The 25,187-nt window shown below is 35.6% G+C and overlaps 1 protein-coding gene and 2 pseudogenes across 2 annotated transcripts; all 3 read right to left on the reverse strand.

Annotated features, from left to right (window-relative positions):
* Positions 1 to 20: 20 nt before the first annotated feature.
* Positions 21 to 2,662, reverse strand: LOC143555673 (beta-1,3-galactosyltransferase 7-like). Its single transcript, XM_077045187.1, has 11 exons — positions 2,574 to 2,662; positions 2,402 to 2,492; positions 2,286 to 2,332; positions 1,991 to 2,199; positions 1,781 to 1,844; positions 1,610 to 1,682; positions 1,399 to 1,519; positions 1,197 to 1,284; positions 970 to 1,095; positions 604 to 713; positions 21 to 499 (listed from the first exon to the last, which is right to left on the reverse strand). Exons 1-11 carry the CDS (start codon positions 2,660 to 2,662, stop codon positions 147 to 149), a joined length of 1,371 nt encoding a protein of 456 aa, XP_076901302.1. The 3' UTR covers positions 21 to 146.
* Positions 2,663 to 3,507: 845 nt separating this feature from the next.
* LOC143555664 (pentatricopeptide repeat-containing protein At2g13420, mitochondrial pseudogene) lies at positions 3,508 to 5,101 on the reverse strand (annotated as a pseudogene).
* Positions 5,102 to 10,130: 5,029 nt separating this feature from the next.
* On the reverse strand, positions 10,131 to 18,983 carry LOC143555682 (protein CHROMATIN REMODELING 24-like; annotated as a pseudogene). Its single transcript, XR_013139245.1, has 27 exons — positions 18,899 to 18,983; positions 18,759 to 18,830; positions 18,562 to 18,678; positions 17,891 to 18,001; positions 17,657 to 17,767; positions 16,919 to 17,029; positions 16,262 to 16,833; positions 15,965 to 16,225; positions 15,752 to 15,882; positions 15,607 to 15,661; positions 15,410 to 15,527; positions 14,854 to 14,961; positions 14,684 to 14,739; positions 14,490 to 14,580; positions 14,128 to 14,265; positions 13,974 to 14,051; positions 13,675 to 13,881; positions 13,515 to 13,586; positions 12,624 to 12,704; positions 12,424 to 12,542; positions 12,249 to 12,360; positions 12,091 to 12,159; positions 11,159 to 11,253; positions 10,956 to 11,081; positions 10,798 to 10,863; positions 10,582 to 10,711; positions 10,131 to 10,417 (listed from the first exon to the last, which is right to left on the reverse strand). The product of XR_013139245.1 is annotated as a protein CHROMATIN REMODELING 24-like (transcript).
* Between the last annotated feature and the right edge of the window lie 6,204 nt (positions 18,984 to 25,187).

The following is a 25,187-nucleotide window of genomic DNA, read 5'->3' on the forward strand; positions in this document are numbered from 1 at the left end:
TAATGCTAGTTTGACCAAAGAGTCCACTTTTGAATTTTGAGTGTATAGTCAGTTATTTTTTCTTTCAAACTCAAATGAATGTTTTGTTGCATTGATTATGAAATCATAACCACATGCTACCAGAGAATGTGAAAATAGAAACATTTTCAGTGTGAAAATTGAAAATTCTTTAAAAAAGCGGTGAGCTTTTGATGTTGTGAAACAAAGTTGGGACTTCTTTCTTGGGACATATGTTTGTATGGAGTCTTACAAGAACTGCCCTGAGAGAAATCATTCACTGTGGTCATCCCCATGATTGTCGTGTGTTCTTCACTCGTCTTTTCGTCGGTCAATTTAGCATCTCCAATTTTAAATGTTGGTCGGTTCCAAAGTGCAGCGCGATTTTCACTACATTTCTTATGAACTTCCCTAATTCTTTCAACAGATTTGCATATCCCACTGCAACTCCAATCAAATGATGCAATACACACATTGTCTGTTTCTGCTTTCCACTCACATTCTACATAAAGTTCAAAACTTTCATGGTCAAACTTTGACTTTGACTTCTAGTCAAACTTCAACTCTCTTCTAAGTTCTAACAAAAATGTAATAGAAGCAACATACCAGGAGGTGTCCCACAGCACATGTTTCGTTCATCAATGTGCTCAACATCTAGACCAATAAACCAAGAGCCAAGTGATACATCTTCATTCGCATACTTATGTAGTATTGCCCTGCATTACTCAGTTACATTCATGCAAACAGTTGGTCTAAAGTAGTAACATTTATAACTTGGGACTAAAGTTGCAATATGGCCAAACCACAAGGACCAGCCGTGTAATTAATTCATACAAATACCATTAAAACCAAGATTTATATAACGAATATTTAAAAGTTTTGAATATCATATTTATATGGCTTTCTTTTTCGAATTTGTATGGAAGAACACGATTTGAAAGACATCAACCAAAAACAATAACGGATTCTTACTGGTTGGTGGAGATGTATTTAGCAAGATCGTTTGAAACAGCATAAATTTGTCCGGTTGCATGCCGAAGATTTTTGTTTCCTTCCTCACCGAATTTCCAATATTCAGGTTCATAATATTTGACATTCCTACATAACACCAAAGTCAAGCATTTTGATGACTATCAGTCAAGCATCTTTGTTTAATTTCACTTTCAAATATTAAAATTTTGATGGAAAACAGGAAATACTTTTGAGAAAGAACATGCCCAGATTTCATGCATCCAATGTAGACCCGAGGATTTGACTGATGCCGGTCAAGAGTTGAAGCTAACATGCCTGCAAAATTATGATAATGGGAAAATAAGTAACTTTAGCTTAAAAGTTTTCAAGATAATACAAAAACTATAGATGACTTGAAAATCCCAAATGAAAGTTTGCAACTTTGTGTACCCAAATTGACATGAACGTCATCGTCCACTTTGGCATAGAATTTTGCATCCCAATTGGCATACACAGTGGCGAAAAACGTTCTTGTTTTGGCAGTTAATTCGTGATACCCTTCAACATGTTTCTGCGTCATAATAATATCTAATAATATCAAATAACTTAACTTTTAATATGAGTTGAAGTGTTAATATGTAATAAATGCGGAGTATCTTACAAGCCTCAAAAAGTCCTTATGTTGTGAGTCCTCAGAGTCGATTGCTCGGTCTAAAATGCTTTTAGATGTCACACTACAAAATAATCAAAGACCATATAACTTTTTTGTCATTCTTATGAAAATGAGCTGGTGTTGCATCATTCATTGTAAATAAATGAAAGCAAGAATCACCTATGACCAATTATGAAACGGACGATAATGCCCTTTTCCTTCTCGAGCTGAATTAGCTTTTCACCTAGTCAATATCAAAGATTCATACATTATCAGAGTCCAAACATCTAACCCTAAACATGGTTACCCTCCAAAAATGCATTTTTTAGAGAAAACATTTGATTGTTGATATGATTTTATCTTGGTGCAAACATGAAAGGACGAAAGTACCCCTAGGCATCCATGTTTCTCTAATCGAATCGCGCCTTCTTCTGCTACTAAAAGCAGTGTTAATCCCAATAACCACAAATGCTTTTTTCCTTCCTGTTTCCTCAAAAGCCGTCTTGTTTGTTTGCCGGTTGTCATTATTAACTTTCTCGGGTACATTTTGGAGACCGGGGAGCTCCATTCGCAGCCTCGAAATTGAGTTTCCAAGTGACCTGATATTTGTAACAGCATTCATATGTTTGATTTTAGACCCTTTAATCCAAAACAAGAAAACTAATTATTAAATAAAATTATTCACCGGATTGCTTCATCAGATCTTTGAATTGCTTCCAATAAATCATTATCCTGAACCGAAGCCATGAAGATCACATAAGGTAAGAATTGATGAATTTGAAAATGTAAATGATCGAGAACCTTGTTTGTGATGCAATCATGAGACACAATTTTGATTTCTTGTTCTCGCCTGCGCATAACCTTTCCATCTAAATCAAGGGGAGCCCATATCCTACACATCATCATCATATAATAAATATAATGTTAGATTTGGATAAGAAAATAGAGATTTGAGTAAAGGATTGAGACCAACCGGTTGGTGGAGAAGACGCCAAATGCGAAGCTGAAGATGCTGAAAACAAGAATCCATTTGGGTGATAATTTGCATCGGCTGCTCTTCATCTTAATTCTTCAATCTTTAATCAAACTGAGTTAATTAGTGAGATTTATTTAACTATATATGTGGACCGTGCATGCATGCAATTGTAACACGAGGTGAGGTGGCAAGACAATAGAATAGGTATTAAGTATTAACCATGTTTATCATTTATAAATTTTTATTTTAACTAATGATTTTGAAAAATTAAAATGTATTCATCCATCAAATCCAAACCATTAAGTCCGTAGCCGATCACCCACCCAACCTGGCTGGTTACGTTTGTCCTTTTTCAAAACTGTAGTTGGCAATTCGGCATAGAATTTTAGCCAAAACCCATAGAACCAGAACGTAAAGTGGAAGCGATTGTCTCAAAAATAAGTGATGTTACACCACTTGATAAAAATGATGACGAAGTCTAGATTACACATTACACAATATTTATAAGAACTGTTTATTAAGGTTCGAAGCATGAACCACAGTGTCAAGCAGCCACTTCCAAATTTTTAAAACGACATTATAACCGCTGGGGGGTCAGGGTGAAGCTTTTCACGTCGAACCAACAGGCCCTGGACGACCGATCTGGTTTGTCATTTGCCAAAATTGTAGTTGGCGATTCAACCCATATTCTCGTCAAAACAGAATCGTGATCATCCCTACCAACAGTACTCAAATTTCATAACACCTCCTAAATAGTTTTCTTAAAAAATTATATCACCATCATAATAGTCATATAAGTATCTAACTTGTAACTAGTCATATTTGACAAATGTATGCAACAGCATTTAAATAGTTTCTCAACAGGTACAATTTCATTGCATGTGAGCTTACAACTACATCTACAAAAATTAAAATCAAGGAAGCCAGAAATTCATCTTTTAAAAGGTTTAAAATGATATTTTTCGTGTTCGGAAGAAAACGACACGAATTCATCATCAAGCTTCTTCTTCAACCTCCACCATGTCCGTAACATATCAGCCTGTATCAACCCCTTATATAACGTTTCAAACGTCACTTTTTGCGGCAAAATCCCTTTCTCGATCATTTCAACAAAATACCCGCACGCCTCTTGCCACTTTTCCTTCTCACACAAATGATGAACCATCAACGTGTACGAATCCAAATCCGGGCCCGACCCACAACCCTTCATATCATCCCAAATCTCCTTAACAAGATCTAACCGCTTCACCAGTATAAACATCCCTAAAAGTATGTTATACATATGTGTATCAGGTATAACAACACCCAACTCTTCCTTTATTCTATTATACAGTCTCAACGCACCATCAATGTCTTTCCTACCCCTATACTCTTTAAAAAAACAGTTATACGTCACAGCAGACGGTGTAACCCCGTTCAGCAGCATTTCATCGAGCACCTGGTACGCATGTTCCATCCGCCCACATGAACACAGACACTTCACAACCGAAGTGTACGACGCAAGTGACGGTTGAACCCCTTTCTCCTTCATCATCTTCAACACCTCAAGCGTCCCATCCGGCTTATGCGCCCGGCTATACACATGCAACAAAATCGAGTAACTCGTCACATCCGGATCGATCCCTGTCTGAAGCATTTCATCAAACACCTTATGCGCACCTTTCACCGTCCTCTCAAACCGCAAATCCGGGTGCAAACTCGACCGTCTACACATTCCATTCAACATCACATTATACGTAACCACATTCGGCTCGATCCCATTACCCAACATCTCGTTAAAAAACCTCTCCGCCAATTTAATCTTATTAATCTTACACCACCCGGATATCAAAATCGTATAAACCTTGGCATCCGGTTCAAACCTCCAGCTCTTCCACTTATTAAACACCTCAGTAGCCACTTTCGGGTACCCATATTTACAAAGCGTATCAAACAAAAAGTAAAAATCATCAATCGGCTGTTGGTCTTGGTTTTGGTCATGGTCTACAAAGCAACCCGTATCCTCAAACGCCCGGATCGCTTGTCGGGTCAACCCGGCAGAAACCAGCCGACGGATTAAAACATAAAAAGTTGTGGAATTAGGGTTTACCCCATTTGGTCCATTTCAATAATTAACTGCCAGGCGGCATCGAACTGTCTGACTTTGGCTAAAATGTCAATCATGAGGTTGTATGTGGAAGTATTGTGGGTGTAATTGGGTTGGTGTTTGGTGTAGATGAAGAATGGTAAGGCGATTTTGGGGGTGTTTTGGAGGCGAATTAGGGTTTGGGTAACGAGAGATTGGGTGAGTGTGATGCCTGTGAGTTGGAGGGTGGATTCCATGGTGTGATAAGGGTTGTGGTGTTGGATTAGGATTTGGGAGATTAAGTCGGCGTCTGGCGATGGTTCGAGTGAGGGTTTTGGTATGGTTTCGGGTTCGAAAATGGACGAATGTGATGAAGAAGAAGAAGAAGAAGGATTTGGATTTGGATTTGGATTTGGGAGAAAATGGATGTGATGCGAGAGTGGGTAAGTCGCAATGCCATAACGGGAATGTGTTGTAGAAGAAAGGAAGTTGGGATTTATTTATGCCATCGAACTCGAACCGGTTTACCGAACCAAAATTGAAACCGATCATTAATCGAAACTAATTATTAGATTATCTGCATTTGCAACCCAATCCAACCTAGCCTTCAAAAACTATTATAAAATATATTTTTCACGGTGCTTCGTTTTTAATAAAGTTTATATTAGAAAGTTTTAAAAAAATAAACAAGAGTGTGTTTTTGTAATTTTTTTTAAAAAGGTAAATGATGTAAGTGACTGAACAAAAAGCAAATTTATAAATATACAATATCGGGAGACTTGTGCTATAGTTTTTGTACATTGTGTTTGAGTGATTGTAACCAGAAGTTTGGGTTTTGGGTGCGACACATGGTTTATACATAGCTTTTTCAATCTTCCTTGTTTACCATATTTCTATGTTTCTATTGGGCCTTATACTCGGTTACCTTCTCTCTGTTTTGTAGCGTATTCTCGCCACGGTCATTTTATTCTTATTCTTCATCTTAGTAATTCCTTGGCTCCGGTAGAGAGTGTTTGCCTGTTGTTGCCAACGGTTCCCGGCAGTGGTTTCATCGGCTTTGGCCGACGGATAACCATTACCAGTTGTCTATGGCGGCGGCGTCTCTATTATCTCTCTCTACTTGGGGGCGGCATCGTGTCTAAAAGAGTGTTTTCTTGTAGTTCATCTACTGTTGCGTGGTTCGAATTGGGAACCGAGGGTCATGGTGTCTCAAATTGAATCGGATTGCAATTATTGGATACCTAATTTGACATAATGATATGTCAGAACTGAGATTTACTTTTCAATGTTGATGATATATGTTATTGTTTGTCATTGGTTTTTGTTGTAGCTTGTGTAACATTCGCTTTTATGAGAATTATAAATAACAGAAAGTTCTATAATTAACTGTGTGTCGTTAACTTAATTGAGTGTGTTAATGTTTGGATAATAAATGGAATTAGAAGTGTGAGTGGGTTGTGGGGCCCATAGTCCACTATATAAACCCAACCCCTCCTTCCTTTCACTACTTTCTTCCCTTCCACCACACACACACACTCAAGAACACACATATTTTCTCTCAAGACCCGAATCCGAATCCAGGCTAAAGCAAGGAAGATCTTGGTGTTCGAGTATCTCAAACATCAAGAAAACGTCCAAATCTTCGGGGTTGTCCAGATCTGAACCGAACCCGGAGCAAAAAGGTAAGCTTCGGCAAAAGGGTTAAGTTTTATTGTTAGAATCGACATGCAAACCGATGTAATGATGGATCGGGTTGTGAAATGTAAGAAAAACATGAACTTGGTGAGTTTTAGCCTCACGGGCGTATTATAGAACAAAAAAGGTGACGTCTGGACTATGAGAAACACGGGTATACAAAGTTGGTACAACCCAAACCCCATAAAAAGAGTAGAATCGAGTCCTAAGGAGGAAACACGGAGAAAAATGGCTTTAAAATGGTAAAAACGATGAAAGGCAGGAATTTCGCATCGCAGAGCCATGCGAAGCGAAATCAATAATTTCGCATATTTCGCATCGCACAGTCATGCGAAGCGAAATTCCATGCGAAGCGAAAAAGTCATGCGAAGTGAAATTTCATGCGAAGCGATATTCTTCCATGCGAAATTTCATGAAATTCATTTTCTGATGCATTTTTGTTAAAGGACTGTTAGTGAAAATAAAATTCATTTTCTGGAGCTCGACCCCAGCCAGGGGCTCTGCCCCTTGGACCCTGCTAGGGGCTACCGCCCCTAGACCCCGCTACCAGGGGAGCTGTTCCCCGGGCCCCCGTTAGTTAAGGGTTTCACTAACTTAGATGTAGGAAGTAGTAGTAATGGATAATTGATACGTGTAATATGTTATACAGTTAGCCGTGCGCAACTAAGGAAGGGCATTACCATTAACAGCGAGAGAAACCGACTCCAGGTGAGTTCTAGCCCCTATATCTATTATGTTTCTGGGGCTGTGTGCATACTCCTATGTAGTAGATAATACACTTACTTGATTTGGTAAGTGTATGATTGTGTATTGAATGTATTGTTACATAATGATTGTATGAACGAGTACGTATATATTTATAACTAGAAGATATGTAAAGTATACACGCATGATAAAGGTATGGTTATTCGAGACAGAAGGGGCCAGACCCTTATAATATATGTGATGTTAGGGACCAGACCCTTATAATATCTGTGATGTTAGGGACCAAACCCTTATAATATCTGTGATATTTAAGATAGAATAACTTATGGTATACCATAGGGTTTCATGAAAGAAAGTATGTAAGAACTTATGCATATATGTAAAGTATGTATGAAAGAAGTGATAGTAAATAACGTATAAATACGTATCTCCAGACACGTATGAGTATGGTATGAATGTAATGTATGTTAATTGATTAACTAGAACTCACTCAGCGTAGCTGACTTTTAGTATGCACGCAGGTGAGTATGATGAGGCATGTTGCTTGAGGTGGGACACGTGACAAATGGATGGAAACTGGCATCGAAGACGGAAGATTCATGTGTCGTTTATGTTATTGTTTAAGACTTAATGTATTTTGTTAAGACAAGTACTTATGTTATGTAAGAATGTTTAATATCAAGTATTCCGCGAAAAGTTTTTAATTAACTCTGATTTTAGAACTGTGTTTATGAGTAAATCCAACACCAAAATAGGGTTACCGGGGACAGGACCTTACAGCTTGATAATGATTTTGGTTTCTCTAGAAGAATAATTGAGGAGGAATCTCATGAACAAGCAATTGTCGACCATTTATCGTTGTTGGGTTATGATCGATACTTCCACTCTGTCACCGGTGTTGCCTATGGTTATGGACAATGTACCACCCAATCACCGGTATTACCATTTGGAAGCCGTATATGGCGGTAGTGTGGTGGTTCAATGGGCGGATTTACCGTTATTGGATTCCATTTCGAAACCCTATGTGGCGTTGGCATGGTGGCGGGTTGGTCGTTGTCTATCGTTTCGGAATCCTTGGGTGGCGGTAGAGTGGTGGTGGCAGTCGTCAGTTGTGGTTGTCAATTGTTGCCGGCTATGCTAGCCATAGCGACTTTGAGTCCATTTTGATTTTGGATGATAAAGGTTGGTCTGGTTTGTTTATGTTAACTTTAAATAAAAAAATGTGGGGTCGTTTTGCAATGTCTGATCTTTGTGGTTTGTAATTGTATAATAAAGCTTAGGACAGTTGCACTTTTAATGCAACAATGCGTTCTTGATCATTCACGGCTAAGATTCTTGCCTGAGCTGTTGTTAATTGTTGCATATATCATATTGTTGGTAGTGCATCGATTCTTGGGTTTATTTGAAACCCTTGCAGTTGGTTTATCGCTTGAATCTTTAGTATAACTATAGGCTATGATGACACTTCGCTGTTTCGCGAGGCAACCAACGTTGCAGCCATACTGGAGATCTGAGCCTTGATTTCGATTTGTTTTATAGTTTGGTTATATGCATTTACGATTTTAGTTGTGTTACCATTTTTAAATGTTTACGGGTTTCTTTTGCTTTGTCACAAACCGTAAACAACATTCAAATCTACCGCCCGCAACGTGGTAACATTATGGTTGTTTTCTGCTCCAAAATAGTTGGGTTACCTAATACTGAAACTAGACGTAAGTTGACTACCACAAATACTAAACATGGTTTCAGTTACTAGACGAGTATTGGGTAAACTTTGGTCGACCTTTTGATTTAGTTAGCTGTGAAAATTATTGCTAAATTCATTACACCCTTTTCAAGCTTTTTATATTCAATCAAAATAAGTTGTTTTCAAGGTATGAACAAGGAAATCTTTATAACTTAGAAATCTTTAAATCCGACAGCCAGAGTCAAGTAATGCCATCGATAAAAGAGTTATGTAATAGATAAATGACAAAACCATGTTTCACAACCCCTAGTCCCCTACAATGGTAACAAAATTACTATTGTCAAACAATTTGATTAAGTGATCGATTTTGTATTTTACTTGTTTGGTTATAATTTGACTACCCTGCCCCCCACAACACAGGGGACTCTTAATAGTTAGATATAAAACTAATTGTTTGAAAAGACAATGAAAGAAAATTAAATCAACAACCTATGAATCAACCCAAGTGTCAAAACACTTTTTATAGAAAATAAACGACCTGGGTTAGTTTAGTGGAGCAACAAGGTAGGGAATTTAAATTAATTATTATTTTTTTTTTCAATTTTTGGATGACTGCCAACCTTTAGGTTGCCAATAACGATAGTCTTAACTATTATAGTTTATTATACCGGTATGTAACCAATATTGATAGTGAGTTGGGTCCAGTTGGTGTTTGGGATTCCTTTTTAGACCCTCCGTTTACTTTTGGCAAAAGCAGTGACTTTTTGCAATTTTTCTACCAAAAAATTTTGTTGACCCACTCTTATTTTTCACTACCATACATCTTATAAAAAGTTAAAAATGCAAAGGTAGGCTCCAAAAGAAATCTCAAACACCCCTTAAGGATTTTCATACAGGAACCAATTAACTTCAATAGATTAATAAAGTTAGTTTTAATAAGATTCATTTCTATAGTTTTAATAAGATTAATTTCAATAGATTAGGGATTTTCATATTGGAACTGATTTTTAACCGAACCAAGTCTATTACATAGGTTAGGAGGTTTCCAAGTTAAGACCGGTTCAGATCCAATGGGATCCCACCAGTTTAAAGTCAGTATAAAGTATATACAAGTTGAGACCATTTGAGAGAACCGATTTAAAGGAAAACTAGGTATGTAATACATTGAATCTAGTTATTCTGGTTTGGCCAAAAAACAGGTCGAGGCACTTAGTTAAATGCTGCACAGCATATTTAAGCATCCGTAAAGAGCCTCATCTACCATCACTGTTTCTTTTACTCCGTGTTTTACTCATGGCTGATATACCTTATCATAATTCATTTCTGTAAGTTTTTCTAAACACTAACATAGCATATTTAAATAACCAAATTTTGCCCAATTGCCCAAATCTGATATATAGCCAAAATAATCAGTTTCTTGGAAACATCAAAAACATGAAAGCCTCGTGTACAGTGGAACATGAACATGTATCAAACTGAGTTAAATGTTTTCAAAAACATAGAGGTTATGTTTCACAAAAATATTCATGGTTTCATTTAAAGATTTATCACCCTATTGAAATCACCATCTAAATCAATGGTTTCTGTTTCACCTGTTTTTGACAAACGAAGCTTATTGAGCTCCAAATTCAACTCTGAGATCTGCTTTTGTATCTTTGCCCCATTGTCCCCTAACTTCGCCACCATCGCCTGCACCAATCACAAAAATTCAACGGTAAATATTTAATGACAAAGCAATGGTTCATGAATACAATTACACATTATATAAATGGAAAAAAGTGTAACATGATAAAAACAAACGAAATGAAGCGAACAAGAGCTTAGTTTACTTGTAGATTATAATCAAATATTACCTTGTTTGCATAAATTTGAGATAAGCGGTCAATTTGTTGTTTGATTTCCGATTCTGTTAACTTGTTGGAAATATTTGGAGAAAATTTTTTCCTTCGCACAACATCCTTAGGATTGAATGCAAATTGAGCACTGCTAAACATAAAAACAATAATAAAACACTAAAACAAAACATAAGTATAAAAAAGTAGAAATATTGAGATTATGAAAAAACATACGCATCGACATTTGGTTCATGCGAGGGACGTGAATACGTTTGGCCCACATATGTCGATTGCCTAATCCTAGACCATTCAAAAAATCATGTTTCAAAAACTTATGTCAAATTTTAAAAAGTTGATTCCCAGAATGCCCTTGAAGGTTGAAAGAGGTTTACCTTGGTAGTTCTTCCTCTTCTACAACTGGCACAGGGGCGGTTCTGGAAAAGAGCAAAATGTGGTGACTAATACCAGCTATACCAAGAGATTCCAAAAAGTTAGTGTGAGCTTTGAGAGACGGATCCCTATAAAAAAACAATACTGGTAACTGTGTTATCAAATAAAGAAATTATATAAAATAACAACTGAATGGATTACATACATTGTGTGTTCACTATCATGTTCTTCATGCAACTGTTGCTGAGTAAGCGAGACATCAAAACCCTGCTTGGGGAGACTGAAAAGCTCTTTAAGATCCTGTGATAACAACCACACATGTTTATTGTTTCCCACTGATGTAGCAATTTTGATCCGTATAATTAAGAATGGGTTGACTCAGGTTATGGCACCAATGGTTAAAAAATATGTAATAACATTATTTACCATAAAATCATTCATTAAAAAAAGGCTACTACTGAAACAATATATCTATAATGCCGATTAGGCTTGCAAACAAGCCAAACGTTAAGTGAAAGTTCATGAAACGTTCAACGAAAAGTCCGTTTATGTTTTGCTTATTAAATGAACTAGATGTATCGTTTGTTCATGAATGTTTATTTGTTTACGTTAATGTATGTTTGTTTAAGTTCGCTTGTTTATGTTCATTAATTATTCATTTAAATTATTCTGACCCATTACATGTAGTTTTGTTTTATAACTTTTTAGGTTCAACACGTACACATTTACTTTGAACTCATTTTGGATCAGTTACATTTGTGAACCATCCGTTTAAATTGTTAACAAATGATCGTAAATGAACAAGAAACCCTGCTGGTTTAACTGTCCATGTTTGATCGTTTGTTTGGTTAAATTTAAAAAAAAAGGAGCACGAGCATGCTCAATATGTGTTTCAGTGTTTGTCTGTTTGTTTACAAGCCTTATGACCATTTATGACAATTGGCATTGGTTATTATAAAAGATTACCTAAATTGACTTGACCCCGAACCCATTATAAACTGTCATGTTACAGATCAACTAATTCCCACTGATAAATAGATTACCTAACTTGACCCCCAACCCGTTATGAACTGTTATCAAACCCACACGTGTTCCATTTAATGAACAGATAATAATATCTAACTTTCTGGTATTCACCTGTTGACTGAAATAACGAATTTGCTCTTTCTGTTCCGTAGCACTTCTGAATAAACCCCCTTTGTAAATCTGTCATGTTAACTTAAAAATATCAGACACGAAATATAAAAAATAAGAATATGGATATATACTATGTTAACATTTGGAAAATGTTTTACCTGCTTTCTGTATATCTTTTCTTCCACAGTACCACAGGTCATTAAACGGTACACAATAACATCCTTTGTTTGTCCAATACGCTATGCACGATCCACACTTTGATTATCAGTACTGCAAAATAGTTAAAGATAAATTTCACAATATAAGTCAAAAGACAACAATGGCTTTCTCTACCTCGGATTCCAAGCTGGATCAGCGACAATTACACGATCAGCCTTTGTAAGTGTCAGTCCAAGACCACCAACTTGAGAAGTTAAAAGAAATATAGGAGCTCCAACACCCTCTTGGAAATCCTGTAGTTAAAATCATGTCATATTTATATGTATTACACGATTAAAGTTATATTAGTGTGTTACTAATAAAGAAACACTTACATTGACAATCTTTAATCTGTCACTAGCTTTGGTAGTACCATCTATCCGCAAGAACTTGTAGCCTTGTGCGCTAATAGCATCCTAAGTACAAAGAAAAATCAAACAAAACTAGAAATCTAATAACTTCTTAAACAGTACAAAAAATATGGAGATTTCAACATATTTATTTATACACGGTACCACAAGGGCCAAACAAGTGAAAACTGAATATAACTAGGCATAGTTATTAAAAGCACTTGCCTGGACCGCTTAGGCGCTAATTTCTGTCGATGAGATGGAAACCAGACAACACATAGCAAGTTCAGCAATCATATTTAAGATGGTAATAACTAAAGGGCGGCAATTATTGATACGACACAAGACTAATCAGGTTTTTGATTGGCAATTATAACTTGTTTTAAAAAAAGTCATGCTTGGGTTGACCCGTTTAATAACAGGTTGTGTTAGGGTTGACTTGTTTAGGTTTCATAATTTAACTCTCCTTTCTAGACTCTTCAATTACTATCATAAATGAATTGATTTACTATCAAAGGTTTTTATCTTTTTACTTTCCAAAGGTTTTGTACACATTTTTGTTAAAAAACAAAACATTGATAAAAATAAAATAATCATTTATCAATAATATAAATAAAGGGTAATTTATCTTGGGTTTGAACAAAAAGTTTAGATTCAGATTAAACGAGCCTGTGTTTGGGATGACATGAATTTATGTATATCCAGGTTAACATTTAAATCTTTTACACGAATAAAATTGTAGGTCAGGTTCGGGTTCCACAATTCAACAAACCGACCCAATTGATAGTAAATAACTTGGTAATACTAACAGTTAAAGATGTTATAAAAGTGTTTTGCAGCATATAACAATATAAATGACAAAAATTTGAAACAAACCTGAATAAGATTAAGCATTTTGCGAGTCTGTGAAAAGATAAGAACATTATGACCTTCAGGAATCAGATTCTCCTGTAACAGAAATTAAAAAAGAATCATCACACTTGCCGCTATATAACACGATGTTTAATAACTGACTGAGACTAGATAATACTCTTACCAGCAAAGATACAATAAAGGAAATCTTGCATGAAATGTCATTATTTTCCCGGATTTCATATTTATCTGCCACATCAGCAATGTGCATTGCTAGTTTTTCAGCAACCCCATGATCTTCCTGATTTAAAATCGATTCCATCCCTTCTAAAACATCTTCAGCAGCTCTTTTAGTTAACAGAAGTGGATGATCACATATCTTTTTCAATATCTATTAGATTATATTAAGCAACAACATTAAAAACAAAATAATGTGACTTCCAAATTGAAAAATTGATGTAAAACACAAACCAACTACAATACCGTGATAGCAGCCAAGGGTGAGCCATCAAAGGCTGAAAGAACAATCTCACTGTTTAAAAAAGCTTCATATAGTTGACGCTGCAATCAAAGAGTGTCAATTATATAATTCATATGAAATTTTATAGTCTGTCACCAATTATTAATTTGTTAGTACCTGACAACTGGTTAATCTTAACCAAACAATAATCTCATTCTTTTTGGAAAGCTTGGCTTTATTGGAATCACCATCTTCACGAAACACCTCGTTTTTTAGGCGGCGAAGAAAATAGGGTTGAATGCAATTTCTTAAATCCTGTGTTGAGTTACACCAAAAGTAAATAAACTTTACTAAAATTGCATATGTTACTTAATGTTATGTAATCAGATACAGTCAAGTAGATATAAAACCATGATTGGTAAACTATTGAGCATGTCAATTCTTATAAATCCAGTCATATCAAAAGATTATTTTTGTAATGTCCATGAACCTTTAGTTATTTGGAGTAAATATACTGCAAAAAATCAAAAAACTATAACCTGTGCAACCGCTGAACCAATGCGCTTATCTCTATCAGATGCTTTTTTGTCCTGCCCACGAAGGATTGCTGATTCATATTTTTCTTTAAAACTGAGAAAAACATAAACATAACAAAGAACATAACAAAAGAATGAAAAAGTAGTTAGGTGTAAGAAACATTTTATAAACAAAACAAACTTATATGAAATCATACCATTTTTTGTCACCCAAAAGCTCTGGACAACTGAAGTTAAACAAGGCCCATAGTTCCTAGATTAGATATAAAAAAGATCAACATCGAGATTTAGATACAAACTATTGTGTAATAAAAACATCAAAAATGTTGGTATGAATAACAGATGGCATGATTACCAAGATGCATACCTTAAGATTATTTTGTAGTGGAGTGCCACTAATTATAATACGATGAGCACAAGGTATCGCAAGCAAACTTTTAGCCCTTTGTGTACTAGGATTTTTAATAAGATGGCCCTGTGTTTAGATGTTCAAAATAATAAATAAATTTCAGTTCAGAAGAAATCAAAGAAAATAATGTGCTGGTGCAAAATGTTTCTAGCTTGAAGCAAAATCTGTAGACAATAAACCCCATGTAACCACCAATGATTTGTAGAAATGACAAAATAGGTAGATTGGGTAACTGGTTAAAAAGGGTTCAAGTTGTAACATGTTGAATTTCCCAAAATACCCTTTCTCCATTTTTAATACTTTTAATATGACAATAAAAACTATACCATATATATGAGCACTACAGTAACAATCAAGCTTCATTAATAAAGCAACTTAAAAAACTGCATACATGAGCAACTTAAAAGACCTGAATGATGCAAGAAGAATTATAAACTCAAATGCAGGAAAAAAATCCAAAGTTACTTGAAACCATGTGAATTGAACGCATACATCATACAAAAATGAAATATACCTCATCAAGAATCATGTAATCCCAGGTCACATCATCATCCTGTCTCATCATAGTCTCCAGATAAAGCTTTCACATTATTGTGAACAATATCATAAGTAGTAAGAAGAACACCCTTATCCTACAAAAGAAATCAAGATATTAAAGAGATTCAATTCACAGAATCAACTATGAGTAAAAGAAATTGTGTCAAAAACTACCTGGAGTATAAACTGAAGTTCATACTGTCTAGCTTTTGTACATGCCCCAAAGTATCTGAAAAGTGAAAAAAGAAATTAAGGTTTCAAATTTGAACAAAAAGCTTATGATGTGAAAAAGATACCACCATTCATCAAACAAACTCACTCTCGTGTCATCCTCGAAAGATTAACCACGCCTAATTCTTTCATCCAGTGGGGCAACAGTGTCTTCGGTGCAACAACTAACACCCTCTTTATCAATTTGGAGTGAAATAACCCCGCCAAAAAACCACATATCTGAAATGACATGAAATATTAAAGTCATTGGTCTTTTTAACTTTTAAGTTCTAACATGAACAAAAAAGATGAAAGTGAATACCTGCATGGTCTTTCCAAGGCCCATGTCATCACCCAAAATACCACCCTTGCCTTTACAATGAAGGGACCAAAGCCATTTCAAACCTTCACGTTGATGAGGGTATAGCATATTTGCAATTTTACTATGTAATGTAAAGTTGAATTTAGGGTTACTAAGAGAAAATGGTGCTTCATTTCCAGAAGAGCCATCAGTCAGTGTATAAACCGAGCTTGAATCATCAGACTCCAACTTTTGGGCAAACTTTTCATGCCTATCCTCCACCTTTTGAACAAACTTTTCATGCCTACTACCCTCCACCTTTTGAACAAACTTTTGACCACTTGTAACAACACAATCGTCATCGTCATCATCATCCTTGATTTTCTGAAGATGAATGTAACTTTCAACTTTTCTTTCTTGATTTTTTACAGCTTTTCTTGCTTGATTCTTTACATATCCATCCTTAAAATGCTCAATTTTAGTGGCAGTTGCCTTAGGTGGTGAGTCAGACCGCTTAGATGCAAAAGAAAATGAAGTGTTTTCAACATCTATATGATCAGAGATTTTAACTGGCTTCTGTTCATTTAACTTTTCTTTTGCAAATAAATCAGAGGTGCTTGAAAGTTCCTTGACAGGGCGTTTTCCCTTCTCAATTGATAAAAACTCAAACTTTGAGCTTAAATTGCTAAGAATATCTCTAATTTCATCACCACCATCAAACTTGTCCTCATTATTTTTTGCAGGACTTGGCGAGTCAAAATCAGCAACACCAGCGGAGAAATCAGACTTGACATCATGGAATCCGCCATCTTCCTCATCATTGTCCTTCACCACTACCTTGCAGAGCTTCCTTCGTCCATGAATTTTCACTTTTTGATGTTTGTCACCTTCTGTATTCACAAACACTTTCAAACTAACATACTCCAGAATAAAATACTCTCTCAAACATTACATGTATATAAATAAAACAATTACCTTTCTGAGAATCAATGTCATCTACAATGGAACTACCAGGTTCACCAAAAGAATCAACATTTTGAAATTCATCTTCATTCAAAACTTTTGATGGAACTTTCTCTGCTTCAACTGTAAGACATAAAAGGTACATGTGGCAACAATAACAACATATACAGAATGTACAAGTCTTTTCACTAAGGTAGTAAGGTTTATTATTTTTTGAAAGCCCATTAATCTAGGGGTGAACAATAACCGAACCATTAAGTCGTTAACTTAAACCAAACTGAAAACCAATCTAACCAAAAATCAGTTATCAATTTTTTGTGTACCATCGTTTAACCAAAATTAACCAAACCGAACGATTCTTATCTTTACCTCCATTTCCTTCCTGTATTTCATGCTTTATAGATCCATTTCATGTATACACACCTTCATATTAGGTGTATATAGTTACATACCTTCCTTTCATGTATTTCTAAGCAAAAATTGTAGCCGAAGTCTGGTTTCGTTTATTAACTGAAACTAACCGAATCAAACAATAAACAAACTAACCGAACCAAACCGATTTCGGTTATCGGTTCAGATGAATAAATTTCGCAAAAACCAAATTTCACTTTTCAGTTTTGATAGTGTGAAATAACCAAACCAAATCGATATATACTCACCCCTACATTAATCTCTTTGTTTAGAAAGCTGTAAAGCAAAGCCGGTACAACATCTAAGTACATGATTAAAAAACCAAAAAGAAACCAATACCAGAAGAATAATCATCTAAATCGGTGGCCTCAGATTCATCAATAGGCGCACTCTCTTCGCCATCATCAGATCGTTTCACAGACAAAAATTTCTCGTCTAGGGTTTTAGGTGCTGCAATTCAAGTTCAGTCAAATGTCAAAATTAGGGTTTAGCAAACACATACACACTAACAAACTCCAAAACATAATACTCACAAGTCTCAAACATTACATAATATATAAAGTATATGCTTACCATGTTGAGAATCAATGTCGTCCACACTGGAACTACCAGGTTCACCAAAAGACTCAACACTCTGGAATTTGTCTTTATTCAAAACTTCTGATGAAACATTTTCTGCTTCGTCTGTAAGACATAAAACATACACGTGACAACATATACAGAACGTACAAGTCTTTTCACTTAGGTTTATTATTTTTTGAAAGCCCGTTAATCTAGGGGTGAGCAATAACTGAACTAATAAGTCATTAACTTAAACCGAACGGAAATAAACCAAAAACCAATTTAAACAAAAATCGGTTATCAATTTTTTTGTGTACCCTCGTTTAACCGATATTAACCAAACCAAACCATTCTTATTTTCATATATTTCTAGCTTCTATACCTATATTTCATGCTTTATACCTCCGTTTCATGTATTTATACCTCCATTTTACGTGTATATACCTTCCTTTCATGCATTTCTAAGCAAAAATTATAGCCAAAGTGTGATTTAGTTATTAACCGAAACTAACCGAACCAAACCGATTCCGGCTGCGATCAATGATTTTGCAATAACCAAATTTCACTTTTCGGTTTCAGTAGTGTGAAACCAATATAAGGTCACCCCTACATTAATCTCTTTGTGTTGCAAAACCAGTACAGCATCTAAATACATAATTAGAAAAGCGAGAAGAGCCGGATACCAGACAAATAATCATCTAAATCGGTGAGCTCAGGCTCATCGATAGGTGCACTCTCTTTCTCTCCACCTTCAGCAGATGGTTCCACAGAGGAAAAATTCTGGTCTATGGCTTTAGTTGCTGCAATTGAAGTTCAATCAAATGTCAAAATTAGGGTTTAGCAACTATCGAGTAGCTCGCTATTAAATAGAGAGTGTTACGAGAAGGCGAATCGAAATCGATATCGAAAGAAGGAGCGTCGTAGTCCATATGGCGATCCGGATTCTTCATTTCTGTAGAATAATCAACGATAGATAGATGAATAAGCATTAGATAGAAATCTAGGGTTTAGATATTATACCAGAAATGAAACCGGAAGCAGTGGGTTTGGAATGAGAAGCGGTGAGGAAGCGATTGTGACGCTCATTTAAACTCATCGCCGCCATCTTCTTCGATGATTCCTCACCCATCTCTCTCTCTCTCTCTGTATTGACCAATCAATCTTCCCGCTTGGGGTTTAAATTTTGAAACTTTTTTGTAAAATTTTCAATTCTTAATTGTCGTTTAAATACAATAATAATAATTATTACTCTTTCAAAACTTGTAACATGAGACGTGCAATTGTGCATGATTCTTTTCCAGGGTGTGTTTGGTTAGGTCTAAATAAGCCTATTAAGAGGACAATGTCTGGTTCGCTTGGAGCTGAGGGTGTTTGGTTTGTTAATATCATACATCTGAATGGTTCTATCGTCCTCTTACTCGTTCGGATCAAAATTGAAGTTGAATGGTTCAGAGATAAATTTAGGGATTGTTTGGCAAGTGCTGAGTCATTAAGTGTTAAATCAATAAGATGTCTGAATGGTTAAGAGGCTCTGAGCCAATAAGTGTTGAACCAATTAAGTTTGTTTGGTTGGATATCTGAATAACTGTACAAAATGACTATTTTACCCCTCTAAACTATTCTTGCTGAATGAATTTATCTATTTGGTTACCTATCTGAATGATAAATGATTATACGAAGAAACCACAAAACATCATAGAGAATAATTTCCTAGGCACATAGTGGCTATTGTCTTCTAATCAATCACCAAAAGTGTTGCATCCTTTTTCAGTCAAAAGTCGTCAATCGTTTCATTCTTGTGTTGTCGTCACATGCGCCTGTCTAAGTAAACTCTTTGTTATCTTAATGTTATGGGTCACATATTTTCTTTCAAATTGATAATTAGAGTAACAGAGTGACACAAGTAAGAATTACAATCAAGCACATTTGAATTTTCATAAAGTAACTTTTAGGTAGTTCAAATAATACCATAAACAGAGCAAGCATCAAGCACACATGTTCAATGGCCCAAAATGATGGTTACTAGCACATTCACAAACCTAAAATGGTTGCTAGCACCTATCCCAAATTTTCTAATCCCAATTTTCTTAAATACTTGGTATAGGTACCAGTTTTCTTAAAAACTTAGAACTAGTATCGGACCCGGTACTATTTGCACCTTATTCCTGAGTCATGTTATTCCATGATAGGTAAATAAAGAGATATGCATAACTTCATGATCTTCACAAGAACATCATTTTATATAAGCAAGTTGGTTTATAATAAGTATTCATAAGATGACTTACTTTATAGATGAGACAATCCCCTAAATTACTAATTGAATTATCCTTGATATTTTAGTAAAAATAACCTTTGTAATATACTTAAAATACCAATTAAGATTAGTTAAGTTGTAAATGTTTAACCTTGAATGACCAAGTATTAACCCATGATAGAACGTTTATTATATATAAATCCCGTGTATATTTTATTTATTATTTTATTAGTTTTGTTCGGTTTCTCGTAAGATTTGTATACTACTAACTTAGTTTTATGTTTTAGGTTTTAGGTTTTAATTCCGGTGAAAAGAGGGCGAAAAAGGAGCAAAAACAAGCCGAACCGGAGAACCGACGCGCCAGGAAACGAACCGGACCGAACCAGGAGTGAACCGGACCAGCATAGTGGACCAGACCCCCCCCCCTTGGCCGGTGCGCCGCGCGACGGGGAGGGAAAAGCCCGCCGCGCGGCGCGGCGGGTGATGGCGGTGCCAGATTTCCAGAATGTTCCGTTTTTGCCGACTTAACCTATTTTTGGACCCCATGTTGCCTATATAAAGACCCCTAAACTCACCATTAATCATACCCTGAAGTTCCAGACGAATTTGGTGAGTTCCGAGGCGTCCGAGGTCAGTTTCCGGCAGCTTTGGAGTCGATGAATCAGCCGGCGAAGTGCTTAAATATTCAAGGACGAAGACTCCGGGTTTTGTCGCCTTTATTCTTTCGTTCTTATTTATTGTCGCCATGATTTCATCTATTATTGTTTTGTTTGATTTTAAGATGCTAGGTTAAACATTATAGACTGCCCAGGCTTATGATGAACCTGTTTGATGTTTGATTTTGACTTGGGATTTATTTATCGTTATGGTTTTATGAACTAGTAAAAGGTTACTTATATTAAATTGATGCATATGAATATTTAGGATTGTTTGATTAATTATTATTATTCCATAGTTGCCTTAATTATTGTTTGTCATTATGATAGGTTGCTATTAGGTCAATTACTTTGTGTTTTTGATTATTTTATGATTGATGTGCACTAAGATCATAGGAATAATAATTGTTAATTAAATAAACCTAAGTGTGCTACTAACCTAAATAGCTGAAAGGTTATTGAAAGGTCTTTGTTGATCAGGATTGCTATATTTAGTTCTTCATAAGAAGTCCGTCTAGGTTTGATCGGTTAACTTTGTCTATCGAGTCAATTGAATATATTAGACTGCCTTTGATTTCCGCGCTGTAAGGTAGGATTTCGTATAAAGGAATTAGTTCGTAGTTAATTAGGTGACCGTAAGCGAACTTGATTTTAAATACTGGTGTGCGTTAAAACTTGTTAGAAATCCATAGGTTTCTCTTTAGAAGGGTCAGGGGTCCTGTTAGGGTTTTCTTATAAGTGTCTATTTTACAATCCCAGTTCCTTAACTAAGTATTATTCCGGGTTAATTGATAACTGAAATGTATGGGATTCTAGCCTAGGTAGTTATATTGTCATCATTTGAATTAAGTCCAGGGTTAAGTCGTTTTTAAGTCTTAGTGATTAAGTTAATATTAGTTTAATATTAGTAAAACCCCCCAATAATAAATAGTCGTGTCTGTAGTTGAGTCTAATTTAGCTGGTTTACGTAATTTAAAGAGTCTCGTGGGTTCGATATCCGGACTTACTTAGCTGTAATAGAGTCGATCAGTTCACTTGCCGGTTAGTAGTTTTAGTTTAGTTAAGAGTCTAGAATTTATTACTTAGTGTCTAGATTAGCGCGTTTTTATTAGACTACTTCAAGCACATCAACCCATACAACTCTTGAATAATTATAGAACTATATAACAACCACCCAGGAGTTTTTTAAAGATTTTGTTACACACTCACTTGACAAGTAATCAACCACTTCTAGTGGATAAACATCAGCAATCCGTTTGCACACCATTGTCGACGTTGGCATTTTAAAGATGATCAATTATTATGGTCCACAGTTATATTAGGATTTAAGTTTTATCAACCAAGCCCTCACAAGAATGACAATTCCCCGGCTTACCATCAAGCTTGATACTTGGTGTCTCTTTTAATATGTATATTTTATTAATCAAGGCCTCACAAGAATGGCAGTTCCTCGGCTTATCATCAAGCTCGGCACTTGGCGTCTCTTTTAAGAGTTATTTTACATTCCTCATCAAGTGATAATTGCAATATAATCTTTACTTTTATAAACCAATCACATGTTTAGTCAATATTATTAAACTTTAGTTAAGACTCATTATAAACCAAGATGATAAAATGAAAGTTTAGCCAATACTAAGCATAATACTATACATCAAGGTAATAAATACAAACATGATTAAATTAAAACAACCTAACCAATTTAGATAACTAATATTTGATACTAATGACTTCTTCCAAAAGCTTAATCTCCTTTATCTTCAAAGGTGGATGGATGGGATAACTCCCTTATTAATGGTAGTGAAAGCAGGTGGGTGAAGTGTATTAAGTGTTTTTGATAGTGTATTCAATGTGTATTGTGTGCATTCAATGGCAATGTATTTATAGGCAAATAAAGGGTGTCAACACGGCTTGTGTTAATGGTGTTAAATGGTCGTTGTCAGAAAGTACAGCAGGAGAGAGAACACGGCTCGTGTTGAGTCTGGGCGCAGAAAGTGGTGAGCCAGGAAGCTTTTGTTTTGTCCTTTCTCATGTACTATCACCAGGGGGCGTGTTGATGTCAACATGACCCGTGTTTTCATCAGTTTTTATCGTTTCCTTTTGTACATTCAACATGGAGTGTGTTGGTGTCAACATGGGTCATGTTGTGACTTCTGGATTTTGTACTTTCCTCATATGCTTGTAACATGGCCATGCCTTGCTTTAACATAGGGTGTGTTGAGTCGGTTTTCACAGTTTTCTTCGTTTTTCTTTGTATATTAGCTCGTTTTATTTTTGAAGGCTATAATTACCTAGAAATAGAAATTATAAACACTAGTGGTTATTTATTCTAATATTATTGCTGATATCATGCCTATTTGGAGATAAATTAGTGCTGAAAAGATGTATCAGTTTATATACATCAGTATTTTAGCTTGAGTGTTTAACTGTTACCTTATATCAAAATGTTTTCAAGGATTTGAACTAACCCTCAGGTAAATTCTCTTCTGACTCTTTAAAGATGGATAAATATCCATATTTTTAAAAGAGTAAGTACTTTGTAAAATGGTATATGTATTCATGTCGTAATGAAAAATGTATTCATGCTATAGAAGGTTGAGCGTGCCACACCCCGACTTAGGGCCTAGGCGCAACACCCGTTAGTTGGTATTTGTTTTGTAAATATATCAGAGTTACGGGTTTGTTTTATCATAAGTCTTTTGAATAAAATATTATTATATTGAAAACTCGGGATTTGAGTACCCGTTTAATATTTCAAATACATGTCTTTTGAAAATATAATTCTTTATAATATTTTGAATAAAATATATGAGCCATCAGATAACATCTAATGACTATATCTCCAATCTTATAATCTGTCTTGCTTGTCTGTTCTAACCTTTACTGTTTCCCTGAAATGAGGGGGAACAATATGTCAACACACAGCCGGTGAATGAAGCTGACTCTATTTTAAAGTCTTTTCAATACCATTGTGATATCAACAATAATACCTTTGTGACTACTCATTAGGCACCCAACGTAATTGGGAAAAAATTACCCTAAGGCCTAAGTACATGTACAATTAAAACATATACACAATATCATTTCTCTGAACAGTCCCGTAGACTTCCAGATGCATGTTTGATGATATGCATGGCCTCGGGGAACTCCGAGTCACCATGTATGAATGGGTCCAGACACATGTATACTTTTAACAGAGTATGTTCGTTTCTTATTATTGTAACACAAGGTTTTAAGGATCCATAGATCCTATGCAAACATTCTGACTCTTAAAGAGTTCGTAAAAGTTTAGGGCGTATTCACCTTAATGACTGTAATCAGTTTCTGATACTGATTCCTGGTTATGATCAGTTTCGGTTACTGACCCCTGTCTGTAATCAGTTTCTGTTACTGATTCCTATTTCTGATTTCTGATTCTGATTGATTGATAGTTATCTCGGACTTATAGTACGAGAATAATCTTTAATCTTATATAAATATCTAGATCAACGATCTAGCTTCAGGCCCGTAATCTGTTTTGTATAGCTTTAACCTTGATAAATCATATGTTTAAATAAAACATTTGGACCTTTAGTCCTTTTGTTTATTCATCAATTATATGCTACGTTTCTTCTTTAGGAAGAAACATCTATATTGGGTTTCTTTTTCAAGAAGAAACATTACTTGACTATAACCTTGAATGAATATTATATTTCTTAATCATAAAGAAATATTATTTTAACTATACCCTTTGTGTGTGAATGCTTACGTTTCTTAATCACGAATAAACAATATTTTGACTATACCTTTGCCTAAGAAAAGTTATATTATGCTTAACTATGATCAAGGTTCGGGCTATACCCTCGACTATGGTCTAAGCCATAATAATAATAATAATAAAATAATAATAATTTAAGCGAAATCCCTACCTCACACGGGTATTCGGAGTTAACCCGCAGCACTTCTACTCTCTATCGCGTTCTAGAAGTTAAACCGTCAGAACTTCGGAGCTCGGCACGTTCTACGAGATGCGACACGCTTCCGGAGGTTAAACGTGTAAATAAAATGTGGTTGGGTGTGAGAATGAAAGTGCCGTAACCCAATCTATTTATAGCTTTTTTTGTGCTCCTTCGCGTAGCGCGAAGGACGAGAGTTATGGCCGTTCGCGTTAGGGATGAGATCGGTATCGTACCGGTACCGACCGGTTCCAGTCCCGAAAATCGCAAACTTTTGGTACCGGTACCGTCTAAAAATTCGTGAAGTACCAGTATTGGAACCGGTCCCTATACCGAAACTCAAAATTTTGGCACCGATTTCGGTACTGGTACCGGTACCGAATTTGCTCATCCTAGTTAGTGCAGCGCGAACCACCATTGTTTTGCTGAGTCATCAGACGGTTTGCCACGTGGCACCACGTGCTGCC

The sequence above is a fragment of the Bidens hawaiensis genome, unplaced genomic scaffold, assembly GCF_021521415.1.
Source record: "Bidens hawaiensis isolate Kalapana, Puna unplaced genomic scaffold, B.hawaiensis_p1.1 tig00018244_1, whole genome shotgun sequence".
Classification (NCBI taxonomy): Eukaryota; Viridiplantae; Streptophyta; class Magnoliopsida; order Asterales; family Asteraceae; genus Bidens; species Bidens hawaiensis.